This window comes from Athene noctua, chromosome 25, assembly GCF_965140245.1.
Source record: "Athene noctua chromosome 25, bAthNoc1.hap1.1, whole genome shotgun sequence".
NCBI classification, from domain to species: domain Eukaryota; kingdom Metazoa; phylum Chordata; class Aves; order Strigiformes; family Strigidae; genus Athene; species Athene noctua.
In genome coordinates, this window is record NC_134061.1 from 1816444 (window position 1) to 1835591 (window position 19148).

A 19148-nucleotide genomic window follows, 5' to 3' on the forward strand; every position below is an offset into this window, starting at 1 on the left:
AAGGCACAAATCAGTGGCAGAAGAGGGTAGTGGGCTCAGAGTCCCACCCTCTGCTGCCTGTCAATAGACCACACTGAGCTAACCTTGCTGAGCATCCCCTTCCGTGATGCCCAGGGACCACAGTGGAGCACGGGCAGATAAATGAGGAAGAAAGGGTGAGGAGAGAGCTGCTGCGGAGGGAGGGGACCCATCTGACTTCCCCTTGGCTCAAGCATGTGGCACAGGCAGTGCCCAAAGCCAGGTCCCTCACGGCCCTGCCAACATCTCTCTGCAAGAGAAGAATGGGAGAAGGAGCAGGCAGGAGAGTGGGGCCTGGCAGCCTCCTTCTCTCTGAAACATCCCTTTGTTGTTCCAAGGGGAAGCAAAAAAAATTGGCCTAAGGTTATGATTATGGAGGTTGCATCAATTCCTGCAGCTCCTCTCCTCTCTCGGGCAGCACAGACAAATGGGCCAGGGCTCCCGGGTGCACACAACAAAATTATACCTCCCCCCCCTTGCAATCTGACCTAAATTGGAGCATCTGCAAACAACCCACAATAGGCCAATGACAAGTTCTGCTGCCAGAACAGTGTCAAACCCCAGGCCTGAGCTGCAGGCCCCTCCTCTGCCTGCTGCCTTAACCCCTTCCTGCCACATGTCCTGGCTGCCCACATCCCTGCCAGGCCAGGGGAGGGGACTCAGGCTGGGAGCAGCTTTAAGCTCTGGGCAGAGTTAATGCCGTGCCAGTCTCCCAACCCTACCGGGATTTGGTATGACCAGGATGAGAGTTTTGCTTTTAAAAGAGGGGTTAAACTTGAACCATTTACACGAGGTCAGATTGTGGTCATTCCTGTTTGGTCTGTGAATATCCCTCTCTAGGCTTTGGAAATTAAGCTCTGGCTAGCTGAGGTTTTCCAGCATTTGAGCAAAAAGGGTTTGAAATGCTCCCCAGCTCCGATGTGCAGCCCAGTTCAAATGAGAGAGGCGCTGACCTGGAGGAGATTCTAGAATGAAGGCCAAGATGAGAAGGGGAGACCCAGATGTGGATTTTTACAGCTCCTGGGACTGAATTAAAGGGACTGGACTCTGTGCAGACAGGTCCGGACACCAGGCAACGTGATGAAGAGCCAGCAAGGGCTGGGGGGAACTGTGCACACCTGGAGCCCTAAGGGGGAACATACCTGAACCCAGCAGCGGGGACTCCATGCTGAGGCTGGGCAGATTCCCCGTGTGGCTGAAGGACCGTGAAGAGTTGCCGATGCTGGAGCTGACAAGAGAGCCCCCGGAGAAGGGTGACGAGGAAGTAGATGTGGACCCAGCCAGCTGGGCACCCAAAATCTCTTTGCTTTTGCCCCCTTTTGGCCTGCCAGGCCCATGCTTGTTCTTCTTGCTACCCTTGTGCTTCTTCTCCTTCAGCACCTCTCCCTCCTCCATGCTGAGGGACGGCATGCGCTTGTGGCTGCTGCTGCCACCACTGGTCCCACCGGTCCCCGCCGAAGGGCCGCTGACAGGGTTCGAGGCCTTATAGTCCACGGGGGAAGCATCACGGCCTCTCTGCTGGCTCACCGCGGAGGTGGAGAAGCGCATGATGGACCCAAAGCCTGAGAAGATCACCTTCTGCTCAAAGATGTCCCCCTTCTGGCCTTCATACAGAGGGGAGCAGTGGGAAGAAGAAGAGGAAGAGACAGGCTTCCGGTACTTCTCGTCGTCCTGCTCGAGCTTGGGGAATGTCACAAAGTCCTGGGAGCACTGCAAATTGCTGCAGGAGGTACCTGGGGGGAGCAGAGACAGGAAGGCTCGTGGTGGCGGTAACTCAGTCCACGCGGCAAGGGGAACATGGCCACAACAGAGGTCCTCTGGCACGGGCTGGCCACCCAGCTGAAGGCCATCCCTGTCCCCTCCCGGCCCTCTGCTTTGACTTTCTCTGGCAAGCATGAGAGGTGCTCACCAGCAGCTTCATCCCACCCAACCGTGCACATCTCTGCTCCCCCAGGACCTGTGCCACCGTCGTCCCCCCAGCCCCGACTGGGGTCCCAGGAGAGGAACATGCTAGCCATTACCACAGCTCGAAAAAGAACCAAGCAAGGTCAGAGCAGATGGGAGCCCTGCAAGGCTTTGACTCAAAGCTCAGGGGAGCCTGGATATCAGGTTTTGGCTCAGTTCTCTCCACTAGTACTCCTTAAAACACTGCTGCAGACAGTACCACCTACAGAGGAGAGGACAGGTGCTGCCCATATTGCCTGTGCACAGTATCGCTTCCCTCCTCCCTCCACTCAGACATCTGGATCTGTTTTTCCTTGCAGTGCAGCAGGCCTGCACAGGAGGGGAGCTGTAACACTCATCTGACTCGGTTCTTCCCTCTGTGCAAGGACTTGAGTAGCAATAAGACTTTTCCCTTTCTCTTCAAGGGGTTAACGAAATACCCACCAGCAAAGTTTCACAGCACCAGCTGGTGAACGGGTACCTTTACAGATACAGAGACATCAAAGAGGAGCAAAGCAAAACATCACCCCCATCCTCCTCTCCTCTCTTGTTTCTCCTTCACCCCTTACCTGCAGGCTGGAAGGTCCCGCTGGATGAAGCTGAGCTGAAGCCAACGGAGCTTTTCCCGCTTCCCGTCTTTTTCCCTTTGTGGCTGCTGCCATGGCTTGAGGACTTCCTGCCTTTCACCTCCGACCTGCCGACCTCCGAGGTCTCTTTGCTCCCCTCATGGTGGCTGGTAGAGCCCTGGCAGCAGCAAACACAGAGGTGACTCACTCAGGCCAGATGTGGCCACAGCAGGGGCTCTTCTTACCAATTTCCCCTTAAGAGAAGTAATTGCCCCCTCGGCCCACAAAGTGATGGTCAGGTCATGTTACGCAGGAGAGAAAAAAAACAACATTTCCCTCTCTTGCTGGTTGGTGGCACCAGGCTTTATGCTCCTAGGGATTACACTCATCCCATCTAATGGCAGGAAATTAAACAGGGCGCTGACAACGAGGGCACAGGCATCAGAGATTCCTCCCCATCGTCAGCAGAGGGGACTACCTCAGGGGGTTATTCGGCGCAAATAAAACGTGAATTTGGCTGTGATTCAAACATACATTTCAGCTGCATCTCTCACGTGTGCTGTTCTCAGCAAGGTCATTCCACCTGGGGGAACCTGCTTGTCCTTGTGCTGCAACAGGAGTTCCCCTGGATTCCCTACAGCATCCACTGAAGCAGCTCCACTCCAGCCCAGGGCTTTCCAAATCTACTGCAGTAAATATTTCACAGCGATATTGTTAGAGCAGCATCTGACCACGCAACAGATGCTAGCCAAACCCCATATAAGCCTGCAGGAGACAGGGAAGCAAGGGGGATGAAGAGGCTGGCCAGATGCTAGGAAATCCAGGAGCTTGCGATGAGAGAGAGAAGTGTGGGAGCTTAGCAGGGGGAGAGTGGAATGAACTGAAAACCAGATTCCCCGGGGCACCCACGCTAGGATATGAAACCTTCACCTTCAAGTCACTTCAAAGCCAAACCAGCAGCGTTCAAAGATCACTCCTTGCAAGATATTACTGCAACCAATCAATAATATAGATACAGTTCTATTGTGATGGCTACAGCCCAAAATATAACACCTGTGCATTAGTGCTAACACCTTTTATTTCTTACTGAGCAGATACAAGGAAGACACAGAGAAGCACAATACCTTTCTTACATTCCACTGTCCCTGACTCCAGATGACCTCTTCTTGGGGAGAGCTCGAGAAAAAAGGGCTTGTAATGCAGACTCATGAATGCCCAGATAAAAATCTTTTCCCCATTCCTCCCACATGGTTTAATCACTCCGCACAATGCAACAGCTGGCAGCCTAACACACACCAGATGTGCCGGGAATATGAAAGACAGGAGGAAGGGAGTGGTGGAAATTAGGGGGGAGAGGAGGGGGAATCTGTATTTTCTCATCACAGACTCCTGGATGTAGGAGATTAAGCCTTCTTGATTTATGAGCTCAGAGGGAGCATGAAAATCTTTCCGACTTTCCACATCTGCCTGGGGAGGGAAAGGAGAACAGTGTCTGGGGGCTATGGGAAGTCCTGAGACTGCTCACCAAGTCGTAGGAACGAGATGGCTCATGTCTCAGCAGAAATGCAAAGCCCTGAATTTTCCTCCCATAAATTCACCTCTTTGGAGCTCCCCACAAGGTGCACGAGGCCACAGAAGGGCAGGGGGAAACCACATGAGAAGACATGTTCTAAATCCAGAGTGTCAGGAAGGGAGTGCAGGGCAGGTAATGAATTAGTGCGGGGTGGAAAGGGGAAATCTGAGCTGGGAAATAAATCTTAATGCGAAATTAAAGGGGAAAAAGAAAGGAGGGGAAGAGAGGCTGAGCTGGTTCAGCTGAAGGCAGTGAATGGACAGGCACTCACCTGTAGGGCTGATCTGACCTCACAGACCTCCCTGAGAGACTCACAGAGATTTCAGGGCAGGATTTTCCCATCTCCTGCCAAATGCTATCCTAGATATTGTTTGCCAAACAGATCAGGGCAGGCAGATCTATATGGTACTGTCACAAATCCTCCTCACCACAACGGGCCCTTCTCTAGCAGCCGTTCCAGAGAGCCTGAATTTGGAGCAAGAGCCCAAGTGCTGCAGCCGAGGAGCAAAGAGAGGGAACCTGAAACCACACTAAATCACTTCCCCTCTCTGTGCCTCTAGTTCTTTCCCACTTTGCTCCGTGGAGCCTGCGAGCTCTGTGTGGCAGCCGAACCTTCCAGGAGACACACGTGGACTGCCAAGCACAACACGGCCTTGATCTGAAGGGGAGGGCTCTGCTACCATAATGCCAATATTAATAACAGTAACGAGGGCTGCAGTCCCCTCACCTCCCTAATGAAGGAGATTCTCCAGCTCAGGGCTGCTGCCTAGAGGGAGCCGGGCTGGAGAAACCTGCATGCCTGCTGCTTGCCTTGTGCACAAACAGAGGGCTCAATCTCTGGGTCACTGGCTTTTCTCCAGCACGGAAATCTCTGTGTGTGTGTGCGTGTGTGTGTGTGTGCAGAAGCACCAATGTTCTGTGTGTTGCAAACAGGTGTGTGGGGGAGAGCACGCTGCAGAGGAAAAAAAAAATTAAAATAGGGAAGCGCTGAGGAAGTGAGAGCTCTCTTGCAAAATGAGGCAGCAGCTACATTTTGAAGGTCTATTTAAAGCAATCAAGTGAAAAATGTCATCAGAATAAACCTACTGCCCCAGCTAGAGGTGACAGTCTGAACGGGAAACTCCTGCCTCAACCCCGGAGGAGTGGGACGACGTCGCGCGGGCACCCAAGCGCAGGCATGCACACACCTCCTCCCCCCGGCGCTCGCTCTCCCCCAAGGGGCTGTACCTGTTTCCTGGCCTCTCTGTGACACTGTGCAGCACCCAAGCTCTTCATTCATTAATTTATTTATGGGAAATCAGAAGAGCATCTCTTTGCCTCCTGATTGGCGGGGCGAGCTCCTAGAGGGAACCACTGACAAAATACAGAAGGGGTGGGGGAGGCTGGTGCCGCGTCGGAAACACAGAGTGGCTTTGCCCTGGATTAAACTACTGGTGAGGGGAAGCAGGGAGGACACGAATGAGGAACGATGCGACGAGAGCAGGAGCTCCTCCAGCCCACGCACGGCAGGGCGATGTGCTGAAGCAGCCGCCCAGGCAGGCTGGAAGCATCAGCTGCCTTTCCACGCTGCATCACGAGGCTGAGGTCGGAGCCTCCACCAGGAGCTCCGGGCACCAGCTACAGCATCTCTGTGTCAGAGCCACTCGCAGCCTTTCCCACATCCCTTCCCTCCACCTGGAGATTAGGCAGCACCGTGCTGCGGTTCTTCATAGGTGGGGAGAGGAGACACAGATGGATGAAGATTGTATTTTTCAGTCCCTGATGTCGCTGGCAAATCCCCACTCATGTCAGCACAAGGGATGCTAAAAGGCTCAGGGATTCTGACTGCGAATACCCACGCTGAGCCACGCTTGGCTTAGCAGGGGTAATCATCAGCCTTCCCCCACAAACCCCTACCCCATCCCAGCGACTGTGAATTTGCCTGAGCCAGGCGCAGTGCAGAGGTTCCCAGGATCTGTCAGCTCCAGGCTGGTCCTGGGTAGATGCCGAGAGCTCAAATAACAGTGGGAAACCTGGAAAGTCTCCCTGCCTCCGGTGGCGTCTGCAATCGCGAGCCCCTCGCCCCGCTGCGCTCCCTCTCCAGCACCTGACTGGAAGAGGGTGGGTGCGGGGAGGCCTTGGCATCCGCGGCTTAGATTACAAAACCCAGAGCAAGCCAGATGTTGCAGCCTGAAACACGTAGCATGTGTGAGTGTGTGTCAACAAGTGATCACGATGTCTGCAGCTGGCAGGAGGAGGCAGCTGGGGTGGCTTGCAAGCCTGCAGATTTACTGCAAGTGCAACAGAGAGCGGCAGGACGGCTCCCCAGGGGCAGCTGCAGGGGGAGGGAAGAGGCACGCTGCTTGCTGTTCGCTGAACCCGATCCCAGCACCAGGCACCAGCTCCACGCACGGATCCTGAGCACAGAAAAACCTCCTCCTGAATTTGTCGGGAGGTGCGTGACTGGAGAGCCCTGGCTGCCAAGACTTACAGGTGCAAAACCCTCCTCTGCCCCAGGCCTGCTCCGTCTTTCCAACAGGCTGCTCGGAAGTGTTACTAGTTGGCAGCATTTTGGTGTTTTTGGAGACACCACATAAAATAGCCAGAAATTGTTATAGCCAGAAACTATTACCCACAGGGGATGTTTTCTGCCTCTTTCCCACTCCCCAGAAAGTCTGTCTGAGCTGCAAGTACCCCGCGTGACGATGAATGAGAGCCCGTATCCAGCACAAATTCCCTCTCTACAATCCACCCAAGAGCCCTGAGCCCTGCTGGGCCACCTGCTCTGGACACTCCAGTGCCCCACGAGCAAGGTCTTTGGCCCCTCTCTGAGAGCCATGAAAATCACATCACCCAAAGATGCTTTCAGAGGCAGGAGGAGAGCTCAGAAGAGGTGTTACAAGGAGTCGTTTCATGCTGTGAATTCACACCCTAGTTTCACTTTCCGGTGTAGAGGAGAGCTGAGGCCACAACAGCACTTTGTTTTCAGTGTGTTTATCCCCCAAACCCGAGTGAGGCAATGAGAGTTTGTCACTGCACAGACAGGACACGGAGGCCTGGTAGAGTCCAAGTGCCAGATATTAACGGTATTTAGATTCCTAGAAGACACAGGGAAGCGCTCAGTGAGATGTTCAAAAATCTGGCAGAAGTCAGAGGTCTAGCACAATTGATTTTAAGAGGAAGCCTGAAACCACATCAAAGGATCTTCTTCACGACTAAAAGGTTCAAGAGGGGAGCACGGGGTGGACGACACATTAGGTGAAAATTGGAACTGAAAAATAAATCTGGATTGAAAAATTAAAAGAAAAACGTGAACCCAGAGGCCAGGTTGATGGAACAAGGAAGTGGGACATACCACAGTTCCTCCAAAGCAATGAAACAGTTCCCCTGCTGTCAGCCTAACCTGGTGAAGTAGCTTGAAAAGTCCCACTGTACAGGACTACGGCTCTGAAAATCCATTATTAAAAGCTTGCTGAAAGCTTCAAAGGACTTTGGTAGCAAGATCAGATGCTGGAGGTCAGATGTCCCAGGCTCCTTTTAGGCTAAACAAACTGGGAGCAGACTGGAGCTTCAGTTACCAGTAACACCTCTGCACAGCCCGGTGGCTGGTGCCACGCTGCAGTCTGCTCGCAGCCTCGGTGCCCATGGGGCAAGTGGTGCCAGGGCCCTTCTGCTGATCCGCCTGACTGATGCTCCTGCTCCTCACTGCTGGCTCCAAAGCACTGGTGATGCTCAGTGCCCCCCGCCCAAGCCCTGCTCCAGCACTGCCAGGATGGGAGCCTGGGACTCGCTGTAGTGGTGCCACTTTGGCTGCGGCGTGGGCAGCACGACGGGCTGGCAGCAAGGGGCTGGCACGGGCAGCAAGGGCTGCACCAGCTTCCTGTGGCTCTGCACGGCTGCTCCGGGCCACTGGCCTTCTCCCAGGAGCCTGGACATGACCATCTGCCTCGAGATTATCCCTGGGGAGACTATGCTCTGGTCCATTGGGTAACTTGGAGAAGACCATGGAGGAGATAAATTATTTGCCCAAGATCATGCAAGGGGTAAGGAGAGGAAGAGAGACCCCAGGTCTCTTCAGACTCTAACCACGGCACAGCAGGGACCAGAAACGCTCTTGTGGTAGTCACACCATGAACATCAGCTTTTGGTTTGCTGCATCTCCCCGGTGCACCCTACTGGGATGAGCTGTACTGATGTATGATCCAGAAAGGACAAGGATGGTTTTGGCTTCCAAGCAGAAACCTGTTTGGACATGCTCCATTAATGTGTCTCAAGGTTTTACATTAGTTTTACATCTAACCTGTGCAATGTTACACTGGTGCAACTCTCCAGCAAGCCTCATACAACCACCCCGAGGGGTTTGTGCGGGGTTGTAGCATGCTGCTGAGCAGCTCTTACATTTGATCTGGAGTGAGTACCTTTGGTAACAGAGTTTGAACAATACTTTGGGATCTATGCACAAAAAAAAAAGCAAGGGAAATACACTCTCTGTTATGAGGATTAATAATAACTCCCTAGGGAAACACTAAAACCCTGTCACTCAAGTACAGCTACAGTAATTAGGATCTCCTGAATTTTAGCTTACAAAGAGTTGAAAGCTGCCTGTAAAACTGAATTGCACCCTTCCCTCCTTATTTATAAAGGTCTGGCAGGGCTTTGGAGGAGACAGTGGGTAATTGTCTAACAACCGCTCTAGCTGGCCAAGAGTCAGGTTTTGGATTTCAGTTCAGCTTGAAAATAATCTTCTTAGGCTATCGGTTCCTGACAGCTCTGTTAACTGGGTGAATCTGCTGTTCCCAAAAGCCAGAGCTGAGCTGCCCTAACATCAGCACAGGTAAATCAAGAGTGATTGCAGCTCGGAGGCTGTTCCTCCACTCTGTCCCGCTGTAACTTTCTGCTTCTCCCAGCCTGAGAACCGTGAGGCCAGCTTTGCCATTTCAGCTCTGACCTCCACCTAGTCCCTGCTTCCAGGCTTGGCCTCACCCAGAACAGAGAAAATCCTCTTCAGCCCTAACCCAAAGCAACCCCGTGCTGACTGGCAGGAGCTTTCGCTCTTGCAGACTGCCCCTGCAGTGCTTCTCACACACGCAGACACTGCTAGCCTGTGAATTTTCATTTTCACAAGGCAGTCCTGCCATGTAAAGGACACCCAAGCCTTTCCAAGTAGCATTTCTGTGCACAAAAGGACATTCCTGGGACATGTTGTTTATTTGTTCTAGCAGGAGCTTGGCCCCAGTCCTACTCACACCAGAACAGCCCTGCTGAGGAGTTGCATTAATTTACATTCCCACTCCGAGAGGAAAGTACAACTCCAAAGGTCCAGGTGCTGGTGTGACCTCACTTGTTCCCTGACCCTGAACAACTGCAGACTTGGCCTTCACCTTGTTGCATGCAAGTTCCACTGCCTCTATTCTGCATTAGTGGAGTCTGGGGCTGGCACGAATTACAGAAAGCTCAGGGCTCTCCTGATTTACAGCCAGGTGCAAGAGGCCGTGTCTGCAGCACGATCAGCAGCGAGGAGCGGAACACACTGACATCCCGACTGCACCCCACCAGCCCCACACACCCCGGGCCCCGAGAAGACAAACCCACACAAGCAACATCTTCCCAGCAGGGAACTGGGCTGCCTCTACACCTCGGGAGCAAAACAGGCCACCACACTGTGCCCCTCTGCCTGAATTTCCCTGAAATGGAGGAACTAAATAGAAACCAACCTCCCATTGTCTCACACAGAAAAGCTGCCTCTGTTACACACTTTGAAGATCTGTGCTTGCAAGATTGGGTTTTTTTTCCCCTCAGCTACATCAGTTTGTCTAATAAAGGCTAACACATCCTCCCACAAGCCTTGCCTTGCTTATCCACCTGCCTGAGCTGTTCATGATGTGGCAGCAGAAAAGGCCAAAGCGTGGATATTTATCTATTCTGCAAGAGCTTCAAATCTGAACATCTGCTGCAAAACAGGCTGGCACTTACAGCTCAATCACTTGGGAGTTTAGCTCCATGATTGTGTCGTCAGTGCTGACAGAAATCAAGACAGCTGCCGTGTTAAATTCCCAAGGTGGGCGTCGAGGTGGGGAGTCAGGCAGAGCGAGCGAGAATGTGACGAATCAGGAATCAAAATAAATGGACAAAAGCCCTTTCTCTGCTCTTCTGCCCTGTCCATCCCACTTCTAGGAAAGGCAGCGTTGATGGTTTCCCCCTGCCCTCCCTCCCCACTCTGCATTCACACATCCTGGGGTTTTGGTACCTTCTCTGCAGCGACGGGCACTGAGGATGGGGTAAGGCTGGTGGGAGACTCCGGACGTTTTTTGTGCTTCTGTTTAGGTCTTTCTTTGTCCTTCCGACTCTGCAAAAGAAACGAGAGAGTACTGGAAGGCTAACTTTTCCTCTGCTGAGAATAGCAGTTGTAAGGGAAAAGAAAGCAGGGTGTGTAGGGGTGGATTTACAACCATACATTCATATTCCTCTTTCCTTCTCCACCCATCCACACGAGCCCAGTATCCCTTCCCCCACATCCCAGCTTCTGGCTGGGAGCGTCCCACTATCTCGACCCCAGCTGCAGCCAACATCTGGAGTGCAGAATATCAACAGAAGCCCCCAAATCAGTTTATGGTAAGATGATAGGGAAGGACTTAACAAGCTCTGGCTGATTTCAAGAAACCTGAGCTTTCCTTTTGCTATTTCCCCGAAGGGACTCTGTGCCCCCTTACCCGCGCTCTCCACCTTCTCCAAGGGTTTCTCAGATCCACCCTGTACAGACAATGGGAGAGTCCTGATTTCAGCACATGCTGCACGTGCACAGGTAAAACGATCAGTCACCTCAGAACCTAACCTAGAGATCCCCCACATCTCCCCTCCCAGCAGAGACAGCTGGTCTGGGTCCATCTCTGCTAACAGGAGACAGACTATTTCGTTTGATTTCTTCATCCTGGTTTTTCTCTCACTAAAACCCCCGAAACACAGGATTCTTCAAATTGCAAACATGGAAAAATCACAGCCTGAGAAACACTAAGTCCTGCCTGCCCTGACTTTATATTCTCTTGGGGAATGGACTGTAACCAAGGAGGTTATTATACAGTGCTGTCTGGATGTTTATGCTAAAACCGAGATGTTTTCTGTGACTGAAAACGCAGGCCTGTGTGACCTCAAGTCAGGCTTGAGGATGCCCAGGCCAGCTGGCATACAGGATGGATGGATCAAAGAACACGCTCCATCACACACTCCTGCTTCCTCCCTGTCTTCCTCAGCTGCACGTTCCCATGGGAACGCACTCAGCTGACTGCAGGAGCTTTTCCGTGCTACCCATGTCAGCTAAAGATGTGGCCGCCTTTGCTGAAGCTGAAGAAACTTCTTTCCCAAGTGCCAAAGCTCCCAGTGTGGTTACTGGTGTGTGGACCAGGAGAGCTGCTGTCAGATAAACACTTGCACGACAAGCAGGGCTTCCAAAAATCCGTCCTCCTGTCTCGGAGACCTTTTTGTGGCAAAAAAAGTGCCTATTCTGGTACACCTCCCTTGCACGGGTGTTTTATTCTAAAAGCTGAAGTCCTCAGTCTGGACTGAAGGTGCGTTCAGAACAGAACAGTCACATCAAAATTCACTGACTCTCCAGAAAGATGCTGACTGTTTCCTCACGCAGGCAAAGCCCCGAGGCTACGGCTGCCAGCACATGCCAAAGTTGGGATGCTGTCAGGGGAGGATGCAACTGCAGCAAATATCTGAGCTCCGCTGTGTGTTTTGGGGGAGAAGTGGCATAATTAGCTTAGGAAACAATACACTAAATGGGAAAAAAAAAAAAATGGGCAAGGAGGAGGGACAGGGCAAGAGAAAAAGGCTGGAGAAGGCCAGCATGAAGTGAAGTGGAGGTGAAGCCAAACTGCTCCAGAACTCTGCACCCTCCAGCGTGGGTTTGGCTGAATTTCCACTGAAAGGGAGCCCCATGCTGCAGCCCCCAGTGACCCAGCCAGCGGAAACCTGCCGTGACACCACAGAAGCTTTCACCGGGATGAGCTGGCGAAAAAAAGGAAACAAATCCAGCCTAGAGCTTCACTGCACTTGCTGAGTGCCCAACCAACACTGCCAATATCCATAATTTTATCACAAGACTCCTGGCGTTTGACATATCTGTTAAAGCCTCTGTTCTGAGAGCTACAGTATTTTACAAGAATCTCTGTTTCCTTTTTTTCCCCCCCTTTCTTTGATACACATTTTCAGCTTTGGCAGTGAACAAGGAAAGCTTGAAAATGTGATTTCTACAGACTAAGTGCTGAAAGAGAAATTAAAATTAAATCTTTACTAAATCTCATAACTTTTTAAATACTTGGGGGCTTTCTCATGCTATAAACTCTATCTAAAGTCTCATGGGTCTTCTAGGAAGATGGGGAAACTGTGCCCAGTTAGCGAAGCAGCTTGTTACAGACCATGTGCACATCAACGTTCAGTATTCCAGTGGTTGTAACAGTTTTCACTCACTTAATAGCACACAGCAGAAAGTTTCAACGAGCTGAAGAGAGGTTTTTAATATCTACATCTCATTTTACAAATGGGGAAACCAGCGCACAGGGCATGAGAGAACTTGCTGATATTTCGCAGAAAGTCAATCCATACATTCAGAAAGAAAAGTCAGGGACCCCCAACCCCATCTGGACACACGCTCGCCTACTTGCAGATGCTGCCAGTGCCACTCACGGAAGCCAGAAATGAAAAACAGGAGCCAAACACCTCATTACAATACATTTTGCCAAATAACTGCACAAACCCCGGTCCTTAAACTTTCTGAATACCACAGAGCTTATTCCCTCGTTTCCAGACCCTGAAATCTCAAATGCATTTCAATCACAAAGTCGCAACAGGAGGCAATAAGATGCGCTGCTGCAAACGCCAGCAAGACAGCACTGTAATGATTTAATTTCACGTATCGTGGTCAGGATGAGACAAGGCAGGGCCAAACCACTCTGGCTAATGACAATGAGCCTACACATCTCATACATACACATACACACGTGCAATGCGTGGGGAAAGACAGAAATGTCCTGACTGTCACCACAGTGAACCAGAAAACCTCCCACAATTACATTGTGATGGCAACCACCGAACTCACATCTTCCAGCTTCAAAATCCTGGCTGTCTCCCGCCTGAAAAAACCTCCCTTCGCTGTCGGCAGCGCAGAGCCTACAACAGCTAACTGAGCAGTCCTCTGGTTATATGTAGGAGTGCGTACATATGTACATATTCAGCAAGAACCCAGCCTGCACAATAGGGACCAGATTTCTGGAATGCCTCAGCTCCCATTTAGATGCTTGAATAAAGGGGTCAGGTTTTCCAAAAAGCTAAACGCTGGGTATTGAGCTCTTTTGAAGATCTGGCCCCAACTACATGTGCAGAGCAACTGCACTCAAAACTATTTAGCAAATCTGTCCCGCAGAGCCCAGTCTTCGTGCTCTGCTCAAAGGACTGCATTGAAACCAGAGCCACCGCAGCCTGAGGAGGGGCTCAGCACCACTTCTGCCGGGTGTCCCTGCACGCAGCCCCAGATGCCCACGGGCACACCTGGCTCCTCCGTTGAGCTCACCCAGCACTTCTCCCGCTCCCACAGCACTCTCTGTGCTCTCTGTGTCACTTCTGCTCGGGCAGAGCAGAAACCCCCAGGACTGGGCTGCCACGAGCCTTCTGGGCTGCAGCCTGGGTGTCCGCTGCCTTCGCACACCCAGCAGCACCCACCTCCCACCCTCCAGTTACCCTCTAATCCTTTCGGGTACTCAGAAAGGCAACAGTATCTGACACCTTCGTCAAGATTACTGGGGAAACGCGTTGCCCCGTGTTAAGCGGGCAGGACAATTCACTCCGTTACCCCACGGACACTGTGCAGACGGGCCGGGCTGCCCCAGACCACGGCCCCGGTGGGAAGGTTACGCTGGCTGCCCGCCGAGAGCACGGCGCTGAGGCGGTCGGGGTGCCCCGGCACTCTTGGTGCTCTTGGCTGTGTTGACAGGCCCGCAGACAACCCTGGGCATCCCCCAGCTTGCACCAGAGGCTTTTAAACGTGTGGGTTCTCTCCAGGAAGCCGAAGGCTTCAAATGCTTCCTGCAAGAGCCACAGGGCGCAAAGGGCGGGGAGGGCAAGGGTAGAGGGCGAAAGCAGCACTCGGTCCCCTGCCTCTGGAATGTCCCCTCCCCACCTGGCTCTTCCACGTCCACCACTTCACCTCCCCGGCACCCTCCTCTGCAAACCCTCCTTCCAGGAATCTCCACAGACTGCCAACAGCCCACGGAGACCTGCCTGGCTGTGCCATGGAGTGGGATTCAGGGGAGGCAGAGGAGGAGGGAGGACGCTCTGTGGGAGCAGGAAGCCTTTCAACACCCCCCATCCCATCTTCCCAAGCAAAAGCCGAGCCCTACCTTGCAGCCGCTCGGCGCTCCCTGCAGCAGGCGGGCTGGCTGGGCGAGCTGCGGGCTGCAGGGAACGGGAACCTGCCCCCAGCAAGAAACTTCAGGGAAAACAAACTCTCTCCATGCAGGACTGAGCAGCTGGGGCTTGGCATGTGGGCATGGAGCAGGCCAGGCCTGCGGCGGGGGGAGCGCGGCTGCATGGGGGGGGCGTGCCGGCGACACAATCTCCCTTCGAGCTCCTCAGCCCAGGAGGAACGAAACAGGATCTCTCGCTGCCAAAAAGGGTTGTGCACAGCTCCTCCTGCTCCCCCCACCGCCGTCTCCCCTTCCCTGAGCCCCCTCTTCTAATCTGCTGGACACCAGCAATTGGATCATTAAAAGTAGATTGGGCAGGGGAAGGAGGGAGGGAAGAGCCGGGAGCTGGGAAGAGCCAAGTGGGCTCTGCTGCTCCCTCCCCTCTTTCCCAGGCTCTCTGAACTCCCTCACCCGGAGGAGGAGGAGGCCTGGCTGTGGGCCGCAGCCATGGCAGCCACAGCGAGGAGGAAGGCAGCATGGGTGAGGAGGAAGGCAGCACCAGGCAGAGGGACGCTAAGCCCCTGCCTGCAACCTCACTCGCTCCGGGGTCGTGCTGGGGATTTCACGGGTTTGCCTTGAGCACCCTCGGAGTACATGAGAGCTTTTACACAGGGACAGGCGGCCGGTCCTGGCAGGGCTTTGTGTGCTCGCGAATTATTGCTGCACGCCCGCGGATGGAAGGAATTGCTGGAGGCGGTTAAACACCCACATAACCACAGGTCACAGAAAGCTGGTCAAGGATGCTACAATACACTACAAAACATGGCTACTAGAGGTAGATTAGGGCAGGTTTAGGTTGAGTACTCCGTCCCCAAAGCTCTGTGCTGCTCCTGTAAGCAGCCACCTGCATCCCACTTGAAAAAAAAATGTCCACTGTGCCCTGTGGTGCCTGCGTGGACACAAAACTCCAAGAGGCAGAGCTTCGTCACAAACACAAAGCCCCTCACAGACCCACTGGGTTTAGATTTCAGCCCAGTACAACTTCTCCAGTGTGCTGAATCTGCCGGGCTGGATCCTTGGCTCGTTTCCTCCACTGGCATCGGGTCTAGACAGACAGGCAGTGCCAGCGGGGAGACAGGCTCTGCCGGGCATCTGCTCCGACGCCACGGGACCAGGGGCTCGTGCACCGCCCTGCCTGGGGCTAAAGGGATGAGGGGGGCAGGACAGACACTCCCCGTACCCCGATAAAGTCATCCCCCACCGTGGCTAGGGAAGCAGTTCAGGAGCTCAAGGTGTGTTCTGATTGTGGAGAACTGGCTCTGTACCCAGACCTGAGGAACAACTGCAGGTGGGCTTATTTGCTCCAAGTGCCTGCCTCTCCTTCCTATGTCACCGGGCAGGGACTGTTCCTCTTGTAACAAATCCCATAGCCAATTCAAAAGTCTCCTGATTTCACTTACGGCTTCCAGGTGTTCACTAAGAATAACACCGGACGAGTGTCGCCCTCCATGGGGTATATGCCTAAAAATGTTGTACTGCATGTGCTCCTGTCTGCTCCTGGCGTGACAAATTTCATTCCACGGAGCGTGGTAATTTTTTTCTGTGTGTTTCAAGCGGACAATATAGGTGACAGAACATCTGTACTTCATTCAACCCCTGTGCGTCATCCAGCATTTTCTTGGTATTTAGCTATTGTTTTCTTTCTGTCTTTCTTCTTTCTTTTTTTTTTTTTTTAAACAAACACTCCAAAGGCTCCCACAGGGTAGAGCACAACCACTGCAATACCAACCCCGAAGAAATAAATGCGGCTGGTTTTGCTAAGGCCTGGTATGTTCTGAGGAGAACCCAAAGCCTGGAGCTTCCCCATTTTCAGGACAGCACAGAAGGAAATGCTTGGGCTGGCATCATTTGCGCCTGCAAGAGGCGGGGGATGCCGATGCTGGCTTGCAGTCCCACATCACAATTGTCCCTTGTTCCCCAGAGAACAAGACTCTTCACAAATGCTGAACTGGTTTACAGCAGGGCTTAGAAGTCCAAATCCCAAGTCTTTGCTGTCTTACTGAAGCCACTGGGTTAAATCCTGTGCCCCTCACTTAGTCATTAACTCAGTTAGGGTTTTCCTCCATAAAGCCTAAGCAAACAGCCACAGCCCTGCACTGGAAGGGAGCTGTCAGGCTTCTTCTGGAGCAGAAAGCTAGGAGCACCTGCAGCTGGGGGACTCACACACAGGCTCTGGTCTGCTGCTGAGTGATCAGCTCCCCTGCAACGCCTCCGGCTCTGGGAGGACGGGACCAGCCGGCTGCACAGCTGGACAGGCTCAAGAAAAAGCTGTTCTGCTTCAGGTCAGCACAGCAGCACGTCCAGTTCCCCTGAAACACGTGCAATTAGATCATGCACCGCTAGTCACGTACTCCAAAACCATGTGGGAAGTCACAGTTCAACCCCCCTTTTCGGGTACCCCTTTGAAAGGTCTCTGTTCCCTCAGCGCCTCGCGCCCCGTCCTCCCTCCCTGCACTTCACGGCCGCTCCCAGACCTGCAGGACTCCCCAAGGCCCCTGGAAGCCGAGAGTGCCTTCCTCACCCTGCCCATCCCAGCTGCTTGGCACACCTCGGCCCCCTTTCCGTGCTGACTCCCCCTCTCTCAGTGGAAGGAGCTGATTTTGCACTCGCGCTGCGGCTGTGCCAAGCGATCCCAGCCCTGGAAGGGGCCTCCACGGGATCTGCTGCTCGCAAACCCGACGAGCCATCACGGGGGGAGAGGGGTGAGGCAGCAGCGTGACGGAGTCCCTGCACGTCTGTGAGGAACCCATAGGCTAACAATAGTGGCAAGCGCCACCGAGAAGCCTATAAATAAATCCACATTCCTCCTGTTTTCGCTCTCCCCCTGGCGCTGACCTGCTTTCCAACCAAAGCCGGGGAGCAGCACCACCCCTGCTCCTACCTGCCAGGCACGTGACTGCGCTCCCACCCCCGCCACCAGGAGCTGTGCAAATATAGAAACCCTGGTACGGTCCCCAGCCTTGGGCTCGCACGGTCTGTCAGTTATAATTACAGCTGAGCCTCCGTCAATCACCCCGATCTTGCCCTCTCCCCCACCCCCTCTGCCTGTTTGTTGGCTAAAAATAGCACGTTCCAGTGCAGCCGTTCACCTTGTGCCAAGCGCTCGCTCCCCGGCCATGGCACAGATGCTCTTTCTCCCTCCTGCCTCCTCCTCTGCTCGCAGCAGCTGAACACACAAGAGGAGTAAATACTCCCCAAACGGCCTCGTCGGCAGCGTGAGCGAGGTTTGCCTCGTTTGCCCACGTATCAGGTACGGTTTGGGCAAGCTTCCCAAACACGTAATGGACATGGTGGGCAGCGTTTCAAACTGGATATTGCGGGATAACCTCTGTAAATAAAAAAGGGAGATGGCTTTCCTGCCCACACAGTTTATGGCCTCTCAGCCGGGCATGCCAGGAGGGTGTCGGTCAGGATTAAGGGATGGCCGTGCTGCTTCTGAAAGCCTGGATGCCCTTGGCCTCCGGAGACTGGGCTGGGATCCATCAGACTGAGCCCACATAACCCACCGGAGTGTCATCAGGCTCTTTCTGCGTGTGGGTCACTACCATTACCATTCAAAATCACTTACGCTTTGTGAGGATGCCTACTGCAACAAGACAAAAACAAACAAAAAAAGCAGTAAACAGCCAGACAGCTATGGCAAGACTTAAAATCGGATTCGTGCTGTGATTTGCAGGGGTATCATCAATCACGTTTATACAACAAGGTAAATCTGGCTTTTGACTATAGAGAAATATATCCAGAGGTTGCTTGGTAGAGTAATCCTGGATTTTTGCTAACAAAACCCAAGATATGGCCCATAAAGTATTTAAAACTATCTGACCACGCTGACAGTATCCCTGTAAAAGTTATTTCTGCTTTAGATCCTACCCCACTGCTTTGGACAGACGGGGTGGAAAGGAGGGCAGCAGTACAACGTTGTGGATTCTTGCTGTTGCAAAAACTGTATTCATCAAGGGGTAGGAAAGATTTCTTATTCTGCTGCCTTAGAACCTGAAACCTCCAAAAAAACACGTGTCCTGCACTCCAGGGTTATTTATTGTTATAAATAACAAATACCTCACAAACCTCTGGCCTCCTCGTTTCTTTTGGTTCAGACCCTTCCACACTGGAACCTGCCCCCCTGTCAGAACCCAGGAGTCTGCTGCGGTTCTGCCTTACATGTTCACTGCTGGTTTTCCTTGAAATATGAGCATTTGTCACGTGAGTCAGTTGGTTAATTATGAACCTTGGCGTGCTGTTAACATGTCCTATAACACCACAGCAGTTTTGATGAGTACATCTTAACCAGCAGAGCTAGATAAATAACTATTGGACCAGTCAGATCTGGCATGCGATGCTCTTCTAAATAATTGCTTAACAAACTATTTTCACAGGTAGACTTGCAGGTGGAATCCCCGTGGCTGGTTAATCCGACTAACAAAGCACTACCTAGTTCATACTAATTATTCTTCTTGCCTACAATCAACCTGCTGGCCACAATGCAGATTACCAATCGGTATCTTTTTGTCCTTTAAAACTTGGACTCTGGGAGCTGAGGACAACGACCTCGAGTTCACGTTCTTGAGCTGCTGCATTGAAAACCACAGCCCAAACCACTTCCACGCA

General features: G+C 52.8%; 1 protein-coding gene across 4 annotated transcripts in view; it reads right to left on the bottom strand.

Annotated features, from left to right (window-relative positions):
- MLLT6 (MLLT6, PHD finger containing) overlaps nucleotides 1-19148 on the bottom strand; it is a 50522-nt gene that overhangs the window by 17906 nt on the left and 13468 nt on the right. For all 4 annotated transcript variants that reach the window (XR_012635191.1, XM_074927101.1, XM_074927102.1 and 1 more), the window contains exons 8-10: nucleotides 10328-10426; nucleotides 2532-2706; nucleotides 1161-1751 (exon numbers count right to left, since the gene is read on the bottom strand). Coding sequence is in view for 3 of the 4 variants with exons in the window: in XM_074927101.1 (XP_074783202.1) it covers nucleotides 1161-1751; nucleotides 2532-2706; nucleotides 10328-10426 (865 nt within the window). In the remaining variant the exon portion in view is untranslated. The remainder of the gene's footprint in view (nucleotides 1-1160; nucleotides 1752-2531; nucleotides 2707-10327; nucleotides 10427-19148) is intronic.